Genomic DNA, 18,319 nt, shown 5'->3' on the forward strand with positions numbered 1-18,319 from the left:
CCCCGATTTGTGCAGGATTTGAGGGGACTCATTGTGAGATAGAGGTGGACGAGTGTCTCAGCTCCCCCTGTTTGAACCAGGGTAAATGTCTGGACCAGGTCAGCCGCTTTGTCTGCGAGTGCCCAGCAGGTTGGTTCACATGTTCTCTGATTCACCAAGTGGAAATGAATGTGCTAATGGGATCCAACCCGTTTTCAAACTTTTATTTAATGTAATGCTTCATTAATGTATTGTTACTGTTCATAATTTTGTTCTGTGTTGGGTTTACAGGCTTCAGTGGTGAAATGTGCCAGATAGACATCGATGAGTGCTCCAGCACACCCTGTTTAAATGGGGCCAAGTGTATTGACCGACCCAATGGATATGACTGTGAATGTGCAGAAGGTAAAAGGGAATAACTTTGTGTTTAGCCTAAGTGAAAGCGACATGGTCCTTGCTCTGATTTGTTGAGCCAGCGCTGCTAGTTTACCATAAAAATGGTGAAAATGCTTGAGTACATCTCATCCCAGTGTCTTATGACATTATTCAAAAAGTTTTGAATATTAAGAAGAAATGTCCTCCCCCAGGATTCACTGGCCTACTTTGTGAGGAGAACATCAATGACTGCGTACCAGAGCCATGCCACCACGGTGTGTGTAAAGATGGCATCGCCACCTTCTCCTGTGAGTGCTATCCTGGATACACGGGCTCCATCTGTAATATTCAGGTCCAAGAGTGCCACAGCAACCCTTGTCAGAACCGAGGACGCTGCATCGACCTGGTCAACGCTTACCAATGTAACTGCCCACCAGGAACCACAGGTCAGTACTTAATGTGCTAGGAATTATGGCCTGTATACTTAGATGATTCATTTCTTATCTATTCTTTAAAGAAAAAGTGTTGTTCTAAATGTGGAACAGACATAATAAAAGCAGACTTACAACAGATCTTACTGGATGTTTGAGGGCAGTATTATTCATTGAGAAAAAGTGAATACATTGTGTGAATACAGACAGTGATGTAAAGTCACTCTGAAACACCCATCATGCTGGTGTTAGTGCTGAAGTGACTGATGTAGATATGACTCATCACTCCTTCAAAGCCAGAACCCTCCTATTATCCTCAGCAGTCTAGTGTGAGCTGTTTTCCCCTACAAAGTTTTGTGTCCTGCCTCGTCTTCTGCATGGTTTTAAACACAGCTTCGCTCTGCTTGACATCTAGCTGCTGTTGTTACCAAACAGACTGAACAATCAACAAAAAAAGATTGTTTTTAGTTCTAGTTCCTCCTACAGTTTGTCACACAACTGTTCTTTTCACTGAAGTGTAAATTAGGTCTACAGAATTTTTCTAAATCTGCGTCATTATAAACAACCTGTTTACCACATTACATGAATGTGCCCCAGAGAGTTTTCTCTTGTTGAGAGAACAACTTGAATTGAATGTTAAGACTCCCACCCCCCACACATAGAGCTTCCTGTATAGCTTTTAGTGTATTGTACAGTGTAGAGTATTCAACACGTGTGCTCGCAGTCACAAGTGTGGGTCGAGTGGTGCTACCCCACATTGCTCTGTGGATTACGTTGTATCACCCTGAGGCCTGGTACTGGAGTCTGTACTGTACTTACTCTAAAAAAACTGGTGTCAGGTCACCCTGTCAGGTTTTTTTTCTCACTTTCAGGTTTCATGCCCTCATTTCCTATCCTTTTAAGTGCCTTGTTCTTTCTCTCTCCAGTTTTCCATTTGTATCCCCTCCCCTCTTTGTGCTTCTCCTGCTTTCACTCCTCTTTCTTTCTCCCAATGAAAAAATGTGTCTCTTTTGTCTTATGTCATACACATTCCTCTGCTGCATTAGAAGCCTGTCTCCATTTTTGTTTAACATTTTTCACTTATTCATTAACTTCATTTACGTGGAGTCTTACTTCCCCCTAGTGGTAGACAAGTCCAACTCCTGACTAACTTCAGCCAAAAGTTACGTGACAGTTTTTTTTTTTGTTGTGCTAAAAATTATATAGTCAGATTAAATGATAAAGAATACAACCTATTGTTACGTTATATGAGAAACTGCATATATTTTTGTCTTCAGGGGTAAACTGTGAGATCAATGAAGATGACTGTGCCAGTAATCCCTGTGAGTACGGAGAGTGCCATGATGGCATCAACGAGTACAAATGTGTGTGCGCCCCAGGATACACAGGTATGCTTTTTAGAATCCAGTAAAGTCAAAGCATAACATTACAGAATTTTGAAGAAATGAACAGCTGTACAATAACAAAATATTTGATCAACACAATAATCAAATGTGTACTTCTAAAAAAACGTGATCCCTTTGAATTGTTCTTTAACAGGAGTTAAATGCGATGTGGAGATCAACGAGTGTAACTCTAATCCATGTATGAGTGGGGGAACCTGCATGGACAAGGTGAACGGGTTCCACTGCCTGTGCCCACCCAGCACCCACGGCCCTCTGTGCCTCTCCGGGACAGACCACTGTGCTCCTCAGCCTTGTGTGCATGGAGAATGTATTGAACAGCAACACGGGTAGGTTAACCTCATACTGTTGCTCTGTTTTATGTTCTGAGATTGATCTTATCATCTCAAATCCTGGACACACCTTTTATATCGTATTTGTGTGAATTAAAATTTTCTATAAGGTAATGCAACAGTTGGTCAAGTAATTTTCACATTTGGTTTCATGTTAATAGTGTTACTCTTTACCCCTGAATAATCTTCCAGTCTGCCTCGCTTTACATACATATATAAAAGTATTAGCCTTACTTGAATTTCTGGAACCGGTACTGGAAATATCCCAAGGACTTGCTGTTATTCATATATTCATGTGACTACTTTCACATTTTCAACACATGCTTGCCTTTCCTGTGTGTAAAGGTACCGCTGTGAGTGTGAAGCTGGATGGGTGGGACAGCACTGTGAGCAGGAAAAGGATGAGTGCCAGCCCAGCCCATGCCAAAATGATGGCACATGTTTGGACCGACATAATGGCTACACCTGCCTATGCCAACCTGGATTCAGAGGTAATAACACCAATGAGAATTGTTGTATTTCAGCATAGCATTTGAGAACTTAGCAATCAGTAGAAGAAATGGCATTGCATTTTAAAAAGTAAATCTTTGAATCACCTCTCCTCTCTCATTAGGTGTGAACTGTGAGAAGAACATTGATGAATGCGCATCGGGGCCCTGTCTAAACCATGGCTTCTGTATAGATGGAGTCAACAGTTACACCTGCCAATGTAGTCCGCCATTCACGGGTTAGTGACACCACATTTCCATCATATATACCTCCACTTTTAATCTTATATCAGTCTTTGTGGTTGCCACTTAATGTCTTTTTGGCGAAGATTTCCATTCACATGTTTCTGACACATCAAAATAGGTAAACACTGTGAAGTGGAACAAGTTCCCTGTGCCTCCCATCCATGTGAGAAGGGAGGAGTGTGTCATCCATCTGCAGACTACACCTCTTACACCTGCCGGTGTCCCACTGGTTGGCAAGGTACATATGTATCTGTGCGATTATGGTTTCTAATGTGAGATATGTATCACTGCTAGATTGATCCTGTACTAATATATGTATGTTTGTTTTTTATTTGTTCAATTGTATAGGTCAACGCTGCAGTGAGGATGTGAATGAATGCAAAAAGAATCCTTGCAAAAATGGTGGCCGTTGCATGAACAGCCCAGGCAGCTACACATGTAAATGTCAACCTGGATACAGCGGACACAACTGTCAGACAGACATTGACGACTGCTCACCCAGTGAGTTTCCCTTCAGCTTATTCAGTCACCTTGTCAGTATTATGTGTCACCAGGTGTAGGTATAAATCTGCCATCTCTCAAATCTGCCATGTCTCGGGTGGCATTATTCTCCCCTTCAAAATCCCTGTTACAACAGAAAACAGAGACACTAAGCAAGCAACCTACACACTGACAATAACAAGTTTTGATGACAATTCAGATATCGCAATAACGCGGTTAACATGCTGCTTGTTGTCTGCGTTTTTGTTTGTGGGGAATTATTTAAATGGCAGTGATCGCCTCTCCACATGTTGTTCCACCAGAACAAATTCCCATTTTCCCCCTATAGCAGAATGGTAATGGGCGCAGCCGGACCCTTCACCAGGTCTGACACAGTGCTGTGGTCCGGCTACGTGAGACTACCTTGTCAGTGACTGTACGCACCCAAATTGATCCTGCACTTCTGAATTTATGATTCCCATGTATTTTGACACCAATGTAATTTTCTTTGACATTTCATTGGAGACGGGAAATAACCCTGGCAGATCACGTCATAGAAAGCCCCCTGAGATATTGGGTTGCACATGGGTACAAGTTTGTACATGATGTGAATATTTCAGACACAGTCTTGTTAAAACAAGGGAATTTGCTTCCACCGAAATTGTTTCTCATTGATAACTTTTCATCAATGAGAAAGCATTTTTAATCAGCCTGCTGCTTAAATAAAATGAACACAGTTATATCATATTATATGTGGTTATATAAAGCCTCTCTTCCTTCCCTCCCTTTTCCTCTGAAGACCCATGCCTGAATGGAGGTTCTTGTTTGGATGATGTTGGGAGTTTCTCTTGTGACTGCCGTGCTGGTTTTGAAGGGGAGCGCTGTGAGACTGAGGTAGATGAGTGCGCCAGCCAGCCCTGCAGAAACGGGGCCATCTGCCGGGACTACGTCAACAGCTTTGTGTGCAAGTGCCGACCGGGCTTTGATGGAATCCTGTGTGAACACAACATCCCTGAATGTACTGAGAGGTGAGCCAGCATTCAAGGCATGGTCCATAAAACCTGCATTTAAAAACCATGTTCTGTTCTATATAAAAAACTTGTTGATTTTATATTATGTGTCCTCATTCGTATCTTTTGAAGTATGTATCAGCACTCTGATTTTTTCATTACTCCCTACTTTTTTTTTCTCTTTCCCTTCAGCTCCTGCTTGAATAATGGAACTTGCATTGATGACATCAACACCTTCTCTTGTCGCTGCCGTCCTGGTTTTTACGGGACTTTCTGTGAGTATGAGCAGAACGAGTGCGACTCCCAGCCCTGTAAGAATGGAGGAACCTGCACCGACGGCCTGGGCACCTATCGTTGCACCTGCCCAATGGGACACAATGGACAGAACTGTCAGGTAATTTGTCTTTGTGTCACTCCAAGTGTACAGAGTGGGTCTGCAGGTGACGAGCTTGAGCTGTTGCCTATGTGTTGTTTGTAAGTTGTGGTAAAAAGCCATTTAATATTTATACCCAGGCTAAGTATAGAAAGGCTGTATGCTGTACATATTGTAAATTTGTAATTTGGGGTTCGAATGGTCGGGTAGATCCAACTGTAAATATCTCACTCAAGAATGTGTCTGGGTGATGTGCACTTTCTTCTGCCTGTAACATTTGCAACCAAATTCACAGCTTTCCTCTTTTCTTCCTTTGAATGCAGAACCTAGTCAACCTGTGCAGCCAGGTGCGCTGTCACAATGGTGGCGTCTGCTCTCAGACAACAACGTCCTGGACATGCCACTGTCCAGTGCGATGGACAGGACTTTACTGTGACGTCCCCAACCTGTCCTGTCTGGACTTTGCTGCCACGAAAGGTTTAGCGCAAATTTTTGTTTTAATATTAACTGAAGTAGGAATGTGATAAAAAGTAATCACATATAGATGAATTAAGTCCATGCGAGAGAAAAGTCTTGTTGTAGCTAAACAAATTTACACTTTAAATGTTGTTCATTGAAGCCTGACAAAGATCATTTTGTCGGTTTCCTGTGCACTTCTTCAAAATCTTAAAATAAGCAGCATTTGTGTGTGCACCAAGTTCACACTATTCATCATTTGCACTTCCTTTTTCCATATGACTGCAGGTGTGGAAGTGGAGAATGTGTGCAAGAACGCTGGGCGATGTGTGAATGTTGGTTACTCACACCAGTGTCAGTGCCAGCCAGGATACATGGGCAGCTACTGTGAAGAAATGGTCGATGAGTGCCAGTCTAACCCGTGTCGCAACGGAGCTACATGCAAGGACTATCAGGGCACATACGAGTGTATAGTAAGTACAATTCTCAGCTCTTTTTATATTTGTGTTTTGTGTAATACCTCAGTCTGACTATACTGCTCTTGTTTCATTGCTACAGTGTAAACCAGGGTACCAGGGGGTGAACTGTGAGTATGATGTGGATGAATGCCACTCCAAGCCCTGCCTCCACGGAGGAACCTGTATCAACCTTATAAACCGCTTCACATGCGCCTGCCCACCTGGAACACATGGTAAGGCTGCATAAAGCATATCTACATGATTACACACACACACACACACACACACACACAATCATTGCCCATCTTAGTTATTTCATAGTTAAAAATGATTGACTGGTGATTTGATTAGCTGAAAGCCTCTATAAATAATATTAAGAGCACATAAAATACTATCTTGAAAAGTTGAATAACTTACGTCATTCATCTTTCTGCTCTTTGCTCTGTAGGGCTCCAGTGTGAGGTGAATGTGGATGACTGTGCGCCCAAGCCTGGCTCCTGGGAGCCTCGCTGTCGGAATGGAGGACAGTGCGTGGACGGCGTCGGCCGTTACACATGCTCCTGCCCTCCGGGATTCGTTGGCGAACACTGTGAGGGCGATCTGAATGAATGCCTCTCCGGGCCCTGCCACGCTCCCGGCAGCCTCGACTGTGTGCAGCTGGTCAACAATTACCAGTGTCGCTGTCGCCACGGATACACAGGTGCATTCAATGACATCACCATATCTAGTCATTTTCTGTGTTAGAGAATCAGCAAGCGCTGATTAGTGCTTTTATATACAATATGTCAGTAATATAAATGTCTTGGTGATTATCCTGCAAAGTATTTCAGTTGTTGATTATTATTTAATCTCCTGCGTAACTTTTTCCTAATCTGTATCTTCAGGTCGTCATTGTGAGTCCATGGTGGATCTGTGTCTGTCTAAGCCGTGTCACAACGGTGGTTTCTGCTCCATGAACATGAGCTCAGTACATGGCTACGCCTGCTCCTGTGCTTCAGTAAGATTCTTTAATGTCCTCTGGCATTATAGTATAGCACTGATTCTTGTCCTTTTGTACGCTCACAAACCGGCTTTACTTTGTTTCCATGCACTCTATCCATTTGATCACATGCAGATAAATTGTATTTATATAGAAAGTCTTTTAACGTCCTTAAATTATTTAAACTTCCGTGTTTCTGATATTTAATGATTCCGTAAGTCTTAGAAGACTAATGCTTCATCTGTCTAATCAGAGTAAACAAGTTGCGTATCAAAATACTGATTGACTTCAGCAGATTATAAAAAAGGACAGAACACTATTACCTCCCTTTGTACTAGAACATAAATCTTTTCTCACTAAATGCTTGTTTTTCTCTGCACTAACATCTTTTGCTCCCTCTGTTGTTCTCATGCTTGCTTCAGAGGGCCACACCATGGCTCAGGTACAGTAGACAAGCAGCAGATTTGCAGGAGAACCTAGATGTACATTAGAAATAGTTTGTGTAAAGTCCCTTGACAAATGCGTAGCCAAGCCTTTTATTAACTTTAAAATTACTCTATTGTTATCACACTTTGACAACATGTTATGTTTTGCAGGGCTTTGCTGGGTTCAATTGTGAAATAGAAAAAGAAGGCCTCTGTGCAAAGCTTAATTGCCTCAACGGTGGGCGCTGTGTGGAGTCACCGGCCGGCAACTCGTACTGCCATTGCCAGCACGGATTCACTGGGCAACACTGTGAGAATGAACAGAGGTGTCAATGGGTCTGCCAAAATGGAGGAACCTGCATCAAAGACCCATCCAACCCAAACCAGTACAGCTGCCGTTGTCCCATGCAATTCTTTGGGCGATACTGTGAGTACAAACTACCTGAATCACGCACCCCAACCTGCCCCTATCCGCAGTGTGAGCTGCAGTCAGGGGACCGAGTGTGTGATGAAAAGTGTAACAACCATGAATGCAAGTGGGATGGAGGTGACTGCTCGCTCAACTGGCAACAGCCTTGGGTTAACTGCACTGCCAGTGTCCCCTGCTGGGATCTCTTTAAGAACGGACGCTGTGACAAGGAGTGCGACAATGCTGGCTGCCTCTTTGACAGCTTTGAGTGCCAGGATACCACAGTGACCCCTTGCAAGTAAGTGGCCCTCCTCTTTATTTTATCATTGCTGTTGCATTTAAAACATTATTTGAGGCCACTTCACCAAACATCTATCCTGCTTGTATTGTGTATACAGGTATGACAAGTACTGCGCCGACCACTACCACAATGGGATCTGTGACCAGAGCTGCTACACGGAGGCTTGTGGCTGGGACGGCCTGGACTGCTCTGCTGACATTCCAGCCAAATCAGCAGATGGCATATTGATCATCGTGGTCCGGCTGCAACCTGAGGAGCTGCTTGGAGACCTAACTGGCTTCTTGCGTGCTTTGGGTGCCCTGTTGCACACCAACCTGCACGTGAAGCGAGATAAAAATAATAGGCCAATGGTGTACCCTTACTATAGGGAGGAGGAGGAGCTTGGACGACTCGCACAGAAAAGCAGAAACAAACGGGAGCTAGAGAGGGAGGTTATTGGGTAAGGATGGTTTGTGATGGCATAGTCACATCATTTTTCCCTCTCCAGCACTCATATAATACTCAAAAGCTTTCAATTAATCACCAATTAGGTGCAAGTCATTAATTATCTTTGTATTTTCCACACTTGTCTGAGCAGCTCCAAGGTGCATCTACAGATCGACAACCGTGAATGTTCCCAGAGCTCTGTCGATTGTTTCTCCAACACTAATGAGGCTGCGTCCTTCATTGCAGCAGCACACATCAAGGCTGAACTGCCTTACCCACTAGTGTCAGTTGACAGTAAGTCAGCCCGTCATTCAGCAGTTTATGAAATCTAACCTAACTTAACTCCCACTACCTATTCCTTAGGTAAAAACCTAAATCAAATGAAGACACTTGTATGTTCTGCCTTGTCTTTGCATCTTCCAGGTGACCCGACCGTGCATTCTGAGACACCACTTTTGATGTACATGATTGGAGTGGCAGTAGTTATCATTCTGCTCATCCTGGTGCTGGGGATGCTAGCAGCCAAGAGGAAGCATAAACATGGCGTCCTGTGGCTGCCCGATGGCTTCTTGGCCAATAAAAATGACAAGAGAAGAGAGCCTGTCGGACAAGATGACTTTGACATGAAGTGAGTGGACATACAGACGAGCAGAGGATTTAAAACAGAATATATGATAACAACTAATGAGCGAGAATTCCTAGCAGAATTATATGTTGGGTGTCTATGGTAGTCTGGGAAAAATGTGAGCAATGGAAGTGAACTCCCAGTGAATATTATTGGTTTTAAACTGACTTATGAAAACAGAGAATAGCTGTAAAATAACTTGAAACAATCATTTAAGTATTATACTGTCGTTGAAACGTGAAGTTTTTTTTTATGTCATATCAGGAATTTCAAGACCCAGGATGGAGCCATGATCGATGGAGGTCAGAGTCAGAGGTGGCTGGAAGACGAGGTTCCCTCTAAGAAACCAAGAGTAAGTGAATTGAGAGAGAAAAAAGAAGAAAGAGCGAGTCAATGGATTGGAGCAGTTAAAATTTAAGTTTGATAACAATTCCTCAAAAATTAGGAAAGGTTGGTTTGGGTTGTTGTGAGAAGTTCTGTTCCCTTTTTTCTACAGACTGAAGATAAACCTCTGCTGCCCATCAATATGGATGGAAGCATTGATCGAAGGGAGTGGACTGTGCAGCACCGCAAGGCTGCTGACATATCGCTCACTCCCCCACAGGCAGACCTGGATGCCGACTGTCTGGATGTTAATGTCAAGGGACCTGGTGAGAAAACTTGACCTCAAGACCGCAAGAGATTTTATTCATTTTCAATAATTTCCCTAAAAATAAATGACTCCTCTCTCAGACGGCTTCACTCCGCTGATGTTGGCATCGCTGCGTAACGGTGGGGGCCCAGACTGCAGCCTGCTTGGAGAAGAGGAGGAGGAGAGTGGAGGGGATGAACCAGGGCCAAGTGTCATTTCAGACCTGATAGCTCAGGGTGCTTCGCTGATGGCCCAGACCGACCGCACAGGAGAAACAGCGCTCCACCTGGCGGCTCGCTACGCCAGAGCCGATGCTGCCAAGAGACTGCTGGACGCTGGAGCTGATCCCAACGCCCATGACAACATGGGCAGAACTCCTCTGCATGCTGCTGTGGCGGCTGATGCCCAGGGAGTCTTCCAGGTGATATGAATGTCTGAGTTTGAACGTATGAATTGATAATCAAGTCTGAGAGCTGCTTCAGTCTCTTGTGTCTGTACCTTTGTTGTCTCCTAGATTCTGATCCGTAATCGTGCAACAGAACTGGATTCCCGGATGAATGACGGCACTACTCCCCTGATCCTGGCTGTCAGGCTCCCCGTTGAGGGCATGGTGGAAGAGCTGATCCACTGCCACGCCGACATCAATGCTGTCGACGACCACGGTATGTTGAGTGAAATGTCTTTGTTTTAAACCCGATATCTGCAGTATTGGTATTAGTAGTAACAACTTTTGAAAAACCTAATTTGTTGCCATGAACTTCACTAGTTCATTCTGGTTAACATGGATTTGTTTCTGTCTTTTTACACGGTCCCACCATTTTAGGCAAATCCGCTCTGCACTGGGCAGCTGCAGTGAATAACGTGGAGGCCACTCTGGTGCTTCTGAAGAACGGAGCCAACCGTGACATGCAAGACAATAAGGTTTGTTCTTGTGTTTTCATTAAGGCTGTTTCAAACCTGGTTCCATAGCCAACATCAATACACTCCAGATGATTCAAAATGCTGCAGCTCATAACCAGGTCCAACAGGAAGGAGCACACCGGTTTTAAATTAACTTCATTGGCTCCCCGTCCGTTTTAGAAATAGATTTAAAAATTACTTTTATGGCTCATAGGGGACTACCTCCAAAATACATAGCTGACCTCCTGACACCCTATGAGCCTGTATGCAGGCTCTCTCTGGTAGGTCATTCCTGGCCTTTCCTTAGTCTAACCTTAGAACTAAAGGTGACCAGGCCTTTTCTGTTCCCCTCAGTTATGGAATGGCCTGCAAGAAGAGATCTGGGAGGCAAACACACAGTCTTCTTTCAACCCCTTATTTTATGTACTTGTTTTAATTATTCTACCCCATTGTTTTTTATTTATTTTACTGTTTGTTTTTATCTTTGTTGCTTTTCTTCTTAATTTGATGTGCCTTGTTACTTGTTTTAAAAGGGGTTTATAGATAAAGGTATTACCATTGTTATTGTTATTACTTAACTGTTAAAGTCATGGCATATCAGGAAGTAAGTGCTCAGGGTCTTTTGTGTATCAGAACCTCACGCAGGCTTGAATGGAACTTGAATATCTTCTCATTTATCAGCTGTTTATCTGGTTGCTTAGTTAAACTCCAGACACTTGCATTTTATTTTAAATGTGTCTTGAAAGTTGTATTGGAGAAAAGCCGAAGTGAAAGATATCAGATAGATACACTGAGTAAAGTATACATTTCTAAAACGCTCCATAAGCACAGTGAAAGAATTTCTACTTTGTTTCTTAACAACACTGAATAGACTGTACAGATTCAGATTCATGTATCAATATTCAATATGTACTTTGTGACATTATTTGTAACTACATGTATTATGTATGTTGTACATTATGCATTAATCCGTATTTGTGTGTCCGTCAGGAGGAGACTCCACTCTTTCTGGCAGCCAGAGAAGGCAGCTTCGAGGCAGCTCAGGTTCTCCTTGACCACTACTCCAACCGGGACATCACTGATCACCTGGATCGTCTACCCCGAGACACGGCTCAAGAACGGATGCATCACGATATAGTGCGCCTACTTGACCAGTACAATTTGGTTCACAGTCCACACAACGGGCCCAACCACATGGGTGGAGGGAACTCTGTTATGTGTGGTGCCAATGGAGCAGGCTTCATCGGCATGCGACCAGGACCACAGGGGAAGAAGAGCCGGAGGGGCGGGGGCGGTGCGAAGGTGGGAGGCGTTGGCGGGGGAGCTAAGGAGTTGAAAGACATGAAGGCGAAGAGAAGAAAGAAGCCTGCTGGAGGTGAGGGGCCGGGTGTGGGTGCTGGAGCGGGAGGAGGAAGTGGGGGAGGTAACGGAGGAGGGAGTGCGAATGGTGTCAAGGCAGCGGGTGGACTTCCAGAGAGCTCTGTCACCATGTCACCTGTCGACTCCCTGGAATCCCCACACTCATACACGGGCGACGTGTCTGGCGCTGTCTCCACAACCTCAAACTCCCCTCCTCTCCTGAGCAGCCCCACGTCCAGACCAATGTTACCCCCCGTCAGCCACATGCTGGGACAGCAGCAGAGCTGGGTGGGCATGACCAAGCACGGCTATGGCGGCCACATGTTTGGTCTCGTACCACACCAGATGGGGGGATCTCACCCGGGTATGGGTCAACACCACGGCCAGGGTCCGATGCTGACCCCCATGAATGTCACCATGAGCAGAGAGCAGCTGCCGCCCATTGTCACCTTCCAGATGATGGCTCCCGGAGGTGGCCAGGCTATGCTCAAGCAGCAACAGCAGGGGCAGGTACAAGTCACACAGTCCCAGGGTCAGAACCAGAGTCAGGGTCGCCCCCAGCAGGCGCCAGGCCACATCCACTGCAGCCAGGGTATGATGTACCAGATGCCTGAGCAGATGAGCATGACGCAGGGGCTCTCCCACAGCCTGCAGCACCCTCACACTGTCGGCCACGGGGGAATTGAAGGCCAGTCTCGACCGCTGCCCTCCTATCCGCCCATGCAGAGCCCTGTGGATAAATACCCCACACCCCCCTCCCAGCACAGCTACGCCACCGCTGGCTCAGAGGGAACCACCCCCGGCCACTCGGCCCACCCACCCAGCGAGCACCCATATCTCACCCCTTCACCAGAATCCCCCGACCCTTGGTCATCCTCTTCGCCGCACTCCAACTCAGACTGGTCTGACGTCACCACCAGCCCCACCCCTCTGGGGAACCCCCACCACGCACTGCCATCATCGCGCCACACACACATTCCAGAGCAGGTGCAGCCGCAGCCGCAGCCGCAGTCGCAACAGATGCAGCAGGCCTCTCAACAGCCTCAGCTCGGAAATATGCAGGTGTTTGCGTAGGCCGGCCGGAGGAAAGGACTTTAGGATTCTCTGTAGTTAAAGTAACAACACATAATAAGTCAGTCCGTGCTTTTCTCACCTCTTTTGTTAATTCTATTTGTACGTTCTTCATTCTTTTATTATCGGTCACCTCCCCTTTATTGTCTTCTTCTCCTCTTTGCACTTAAGAAAACTGTATATAGTTTCTAAAACATCATTGAGTATTATCAGCTAGATATCAAAAGTTCTCAATACCAAAAATTTTGAGTTGGCTGTCTTGTCATCAGCTAAAAATAATTTTTTGTCCCAGTGTATTTCCTTCAATCGCAGCCGAGCATCCTCTGCTCTCTGTGAGCTGAGTCTGGACTGTTGGGGCTCTGGCACCAAACTGTTTATTGAGCAATCATCAAGGATGTAGTGCATCAGAGAGACAGACTGTTGAGATGGACTGCAGACGTTCTGCTTTCATATTGTCTGTTTCTGAGGACATGGTTATTTCTGCTATCATGTTGTCTGATGTCATGTGATGTTTAATGTAATGAGCCTGCCAATACTAACTCCTTTTTTAAATCATTCACTCATATTTTTTTAATACAATGGGTCACGTTAAGTTGAGTTCATTAAGTTAAGCTTTTATTCTCAAAGCAAAACTAATTAGTTTAAGCCTTATTGTTTTTTTATTCCTGCATTTTTTTTTACTGTGCCAAAGGGCAACTTTTATAAAAGGCTGTTGCATGATGAGACAGACAAACAGAGAAAGTGACAGAGTAGAAAGACGCATCTTTTTACTGACCACAGTGAGTTTGTCATATATTTTGGAGGCAGTTACTGTTACAGAAACACACGAGTTGATTTGAAAACTAAATGAGAGTTTGTCACATATGGCATTACTTACGTCAATGTACTTCCTGGAGATTCATTCAGAAGCTTGACAGACTTTTGGCAAATAAACAAACATTTTCCAAAATATATATTAGCTTTGCCACATTCATTGGTACTGTGTAGTTTGTTGTATGATGAAATGTACATAAACTGTTATTTCTGTCTGGTTCTTTTTTTATATATGAATATTGTTCGCACATCTTGAATGATTCTGAATGTTATAGAAGTGCATGTTTTAAACTTTAAACTGCCTCTTTTCTAAATAGTTTCTCTGCCAAAATCATTTAACCAGTTAATGACTTTTGCTTAACTACAATCAGTGTATCCCTGCACCTTCTTAAATTGTCATGATTCATAAAACAAAGTCTGGAGGTGAGTAAGGTTACATGTACGTTTTTTGTTAATCTTCCTTCTTAAAGTTGATGTTGAGCAAAGCCATGTGTGACTGCTCTGTAAACACAGACAATCGTTCATTGTTTAACTTTTGAAACTTCAGTGTCTCTAAGACCAAATTTTCTTCTTCTTTTTTTTTTTTTTGGATTCAGCCAAAAATGTTTTTCTAATCCAAATTTCTGACAGTTGCTTGTTTGTGTGTGCAGAAGTCTGGCAATCTGTTTCCTTTGTTTTGAATGGCTACTGTCAAGCATCAGAATAAACAAACAAATCAATAATCTAATATTTCCAGTGTCTGAGATGTCAGTCAACAATTTTTTTTACACAAGAATTGCGCATTTCTGTTCCCGTACATATGCAAGGCTGTGTCTATTTTCTGTATATAAAATGTTTTTTTTATTGTACTTTCCTCTGTTAACCAAATAGCCTATAATATACATGCCATATGAAGTAGTTGTCACCATGTTTGTATAAGGTAGAAGACTAAAACTGATAAAATAAGTTGTCTGTTGAAAAAAAAACAAATGATCAACCAAAAAATGTGCTTACTGAAATAAAGCCCAGATCATCATAGATTTTCTGTACGTGTGTCTTATTTGATACATACATTGTTTTTACATCATGTTCATACACAGCACTGGTGTTAAAAAATGTAATCAATTTCTAATCTTTTCTAAATCAGACCTTAAACAGATGATGTTGATTCAATCGTATCTGCTGAATTAGAGCTCAGGACTTAAAAATATGACTTTTTGTTTTGAGAGCATAATGAAATCAGGACAGCAACTCGATTCCTTCAGTTAATATCATTGTTCCACTGTGCTTTTGTTGATGGGTAGTCAAAGGATATATTTTAATAAAACCTGACCTGTTCCTTGGGAAATGTTACCATGGCTCTGAAATAACCTTAGCAACAAGCAGCATTAGTAACAAATAACCAAAATAAATGTCAGTAGTTTATTTCATATAAATCTGTTTAATTTTTACTTTTACAATTAAAGTAAGGTGTTTGATGTTTATCATCATGGACATGATTCTACACGACAGTGTTAAGATGTTGATAACACGAACCTCAACACATTTCTATAGTAATGTATGGACAGAAAAATGCCCTGAGCCTCTTTTGTGGTTTAAATATATTAAATCGTAAAGTGTTTTCACTGAGCTGCTTAACACAAGATGCTACTATTCTCTCCACGGAAATGATCATCTTATACATAGTTTCTATGAAAAACAAGAGCATTCAGAAAACGCAGGCCTCTGCCAAGACTGAGCACTCCCACTTTTGTGCTGTTTCACCCAAACCATTCATTCCCATCTCCATCTGACCATTATTTTAGAATGTAATGTATTTATGAAGGTATGAATCAAAATTCCAAATTTTGACCCTATCTCCAAATGAAGAATGCTTAAAAAATTCCTGTTACCATGGCCGAGACTTATCTTTGATAAAATGATCATATAAAAATCAGTCAATTCAAAGTCACTTTTTGAGTAATCCTGCAAACAACCAAACAAACAAATAAAAATAAAATGACAGACAAATAAACAGACAAAACAATCACATAACCTTATTGGCAGAGGTAATAATGAGTTTAATGTTTCATTACTGTGGCCTTTAATACTTTTGATTTGCAAGTCCAAATTAGTTACTTCCTACTGACTGTTAAATCGTGTTTTTTTAATAATTAATTCATAAAAATCCTAAATCTGCCTTAAGCTATTTTCACTTTATCCAACAGCTGATAATCGTGGCTGTATTATAATACATCATTGTTAATAGTAAAGAATAGTATTAGTAGTAAACCTTACGAGTCAACTTTTTACCATCACCTTCACTTGGCATGTTTTACCTAATGGCTGTTTGATCTCATACTGTTATCTTAATTTGTTTTAGTTATTTTGTGTGTTTTAACCTGTTAAATCTTGTATCAATCTACTATTTTATTTCAAATGTATATACATTTTCTTGTATTGTTTCACCATAAATGTTTCTGCTTGTATGTGAAGCACTGTGTGTGTGTGTGTGTGTGTGTGTGTGTGTGTGTTTTGCATTTCTCGCTTTAATTGGGCCACATAAATAGTTTATTTTATTATAGTGCCGTTTCATTTCAGACCAGCAGGTGGCGCTGAGTCTCATGGGAAACTCTGACAATGGGAGAAGAAGAAGAAGAAGAAGGAGAAGGAGGAGAAGAAGAAAAAAGAAGAAGAAGAAGAAATCTGTACACGGAAGTTACTCAGAACTTCACATGTATGGGATCTTTCCTCCAGTCGCCGTCGTCTCTCTGTTTTGATCTACGTTTTTTCCTGCGACGGTCGGTTGAACGGTGATGGCGCTGAATGCCGCGGCGGTCTGTGTTCAGTGCCCGGGCAGGTGAAGAGCAGGTGTCGACGGACGGCGGCTCTCCACAAGGGTCAATGGACTCCAGGAGCTGAAGTGCAGCTGTGTTGACAGCTGGGTCGAGCGCTGGGTCGAGCGCTGGGTCGAGCCTCCTCCTCCGGTACCTGGTCCGCCAGTCCGACCGAGAGAACGGACGAGAGCCGAGGGCTTTGATTTAGTGTCGAGACATTTATCCTCGTCCGTCGAGTTGTTTTTGAGGCGCCATTGGACGGAAGGAAGGACGTCAGCGGCGACTCTGTGAGTAAAATCCTCTGCTTGTATCTAAAAACCCTCCGTCCACTCGTCGCGGTGGTTCTGTGTTTGCCTTCCGACATGAACTTTGTTTCTGACTACTTGCACTGTATCTTAATTGTCGCCTCGCCCCCCTCCAGCCACCCACCGACCCGTGGCCATGGCTTCCTCCCGGCTGAAGTACCTCTCCCTGGGCGTGCTGGTGTTCCAGACCACCTCCCTGGTGCTCACCATGCGGTACTCCCGCACCCTGCAGGCCGAGGGCCCGCGGTACCTGGCCTCCTCGGCCGTGGTGGTGGCCGAGGTCATGAAGATCCTCGCCTGTGTGCTGCTCGTCTTCAAGGAGCACAGTGAGTGCACTCGGGGCAATGTCACCTGCACCACATGGCGTATAGCCAAATCACAAACAATTGCTTTATTATGGACATGCAAATCACCTCACTATGTTCAAAAAGCAACGCTACAGCTGATGATGTACGCCGCCGCCTGGTCTGACTGGTTTGTGGTGTCACTCCTCAGATTATAGCATGCGAGCTCTGAACAGCATCCTGCGTCAGGAGATCGTCCAAAAACCCACAGAGACACTGAAGCTGGCGATCCCCTCTGGGATCTACACGCTGCAGAACAACCTGCTGTACGTCGCCCTGTCCAACCTGGACGCAGCCACGTACCAGGTACCGTCAAGAGGGGTTTGGAAACCATGCGGTGGAGAATGAGACGAGACCCACCTTTAACACGCAGGGGAGCTGGTGTGTCTTTCTGAGCAACAGGCATGTTTATTCCTGTCCCATCAGGTGACGTACCAGCTGAAGATCCTGACCACGGCCCTGTTCTCCGTGTCCATGCTGGGCCGCAGACTGGGCGTCTACCAGTGGCTCTCTCTGCTGATTCTCATGGCTGGAGTGGCTCTGGTGCAGGTGCAGTACAGTGTCAAGTCCCTTGAATGTTAATGGGTTGTAGAAGTTAAAATGTTTTTGCCATCTCGTGAAACGGGCCACAGAATATCTTCTTTGTTTCCGCCTTGATGGAAAAATAGTAAACCCGTAGAAATATCTGAGATATTTTAATGCGTAGCTACTTTTGAAGACTTTTATTCCACTAATAATCAGAGTAACAGTGTGTTTGTCCAACTGTCTTCGGAATGAAAAAGAGAACACGAAAGAGCCTGCATAATATCTGTATTTCCAAGCCACCTTGTCTGAAACAGAATGAATGTAATGTTTTTTTTTAATGTCGGTTTCCCTTCATCATTCATTTGAATCCCTGAAAGAGA

General features: G+C 43.7%; 2 protein-coding genes across 3 annotated transcripts in view; both read left to right on the top strand.

Moving 5' to 3' along the window:
- Positions 1-14,987, top strand: part of notch2 (notch receptor 2) — a 41,632-nt gene extending 26,645 nt beyond the window's left edge. Inside the window, exons 10-35 of the mRNA XM_035647108.2 lie at positions 16-129; positions 271-384; positions 567-800; positions 2,063-2,173; positions 2,325-2,517; positions 2,866-3,011; positions 3,134-3,247; positions 3,373-3,492; positions 3,603-3,755; positions 4,534-4,762; positions 4,937-5,138; positions 5,441-5,594; positions 5,862-6,046; positions 6,132-6,264; positions 6,480-6,731; positions 6,916-7,028; positions 7,607-8,142; positions 8,243-8,584; positions 8,723-8,865; positions 8,995-9,199; positions 9,461-9,548; positions 9,693-9,846; positions 9,929-10,248; positions 10,342-10,489; positions 10,651-10,748; positions 11,718-14,987. Of these exons, the coding sequence (XP_035503001.2) occupies positions 16-129; positions 271-384; positions 567-800; positions 2,063-2,173; positions 2,325-2,517; positions 2,866-3,011; positions 3,134-3,247; positions 3,373-3,492; positions 3,603-3,755; positions 4,534-4,762; positions 4,937-5,138; positions 5,441-5,594; positions 5,862-6,046; positions 6,132-6,264; positions 6,480-6,731; positions 6,916-7,028; positions 7,607-8,142; positions 8,243-8,584; positions 8,723-8,865; positions 8,995-9,199; positions 9,461-9,548; positions 9,693-9,846; positions 9,929-10,248; positions 10,342-10,489; positions 10,651-10,748; positions 11,718-13,160 (6,044 nt within the window). The 3' untranslated portion in view covers positions 13,161-14,987. The remainder of the gene's footprint in view (positions 1-15; positions 130-270; positions 385-566; positions 801-2,062; positions 2,174-2,324; positions 2,518-2,865; positions 3,012-3,133; positions 3,248-3,372; positions 3,493-3,602; positions 3,756-4,533; positions 4,763-4,936; positions 5,139-5,440; positions 5,595-5,861; positions 6,047-6,131; positions 6,265-6,479; positions 6,732-6,915; positions 7,029-7,606; positions 8,143-8,242; positions 8,585-8,722; positions 8,866-8,994; positions 9,200-9,460; positions 9,549-9,692; positions 9,847-9,928; positions 10,249-10,341; positions 10,490-10,650; positions 10,749-11,717) is intronic.
- A 1,600-nt stretch (positions 14,988-16,587) lies between these two features.
- The window catches only part of slc35a3a (solute carrier family 35 member A3a), a 28,827-nt gene continuing 27,095 nt past the window's right edge, over positions 16,588-18,319 (top strand). For both annotated transcript variants that reach the window (XR_007032006.1, XM_035647304.2), the window contains exons 1-4: positions 16,588-17,052; positions 17,187-17,396; positions 17,566-17,720; positions 17,841-17,963. Coding sequence is in view for 1 of the 2 variants with exons in the window: in XM_035647304.2 (XP_035503197.1) it covers positions 17,207-17,396; positions 17,566-17,720; positions 17,841-17,963 (468 nt within the window). In the remaining variant the exon portion in view is untranslated. The remainder of the gene's footprint in view (positions 17,053-17,186; positions 17,397-17,565; positions 17,721-17,840; positions 17,964-18,319) is intronic.

This window comes from Scophthalmus maximus, chromosome 13 (assembly GCF_022379125.1).
Source record: "Scophthalmus maximus strain ysfricsl-2021 chromosome 13, ASM2237912v1, whole genome shotgun sequence".
NCBI lineage: Eukaryota > Metazoa > Chordata > Actinopteri > Pleuronectiformes > Scophthalmidae > Scophthalmus > Scophthalmus maximus.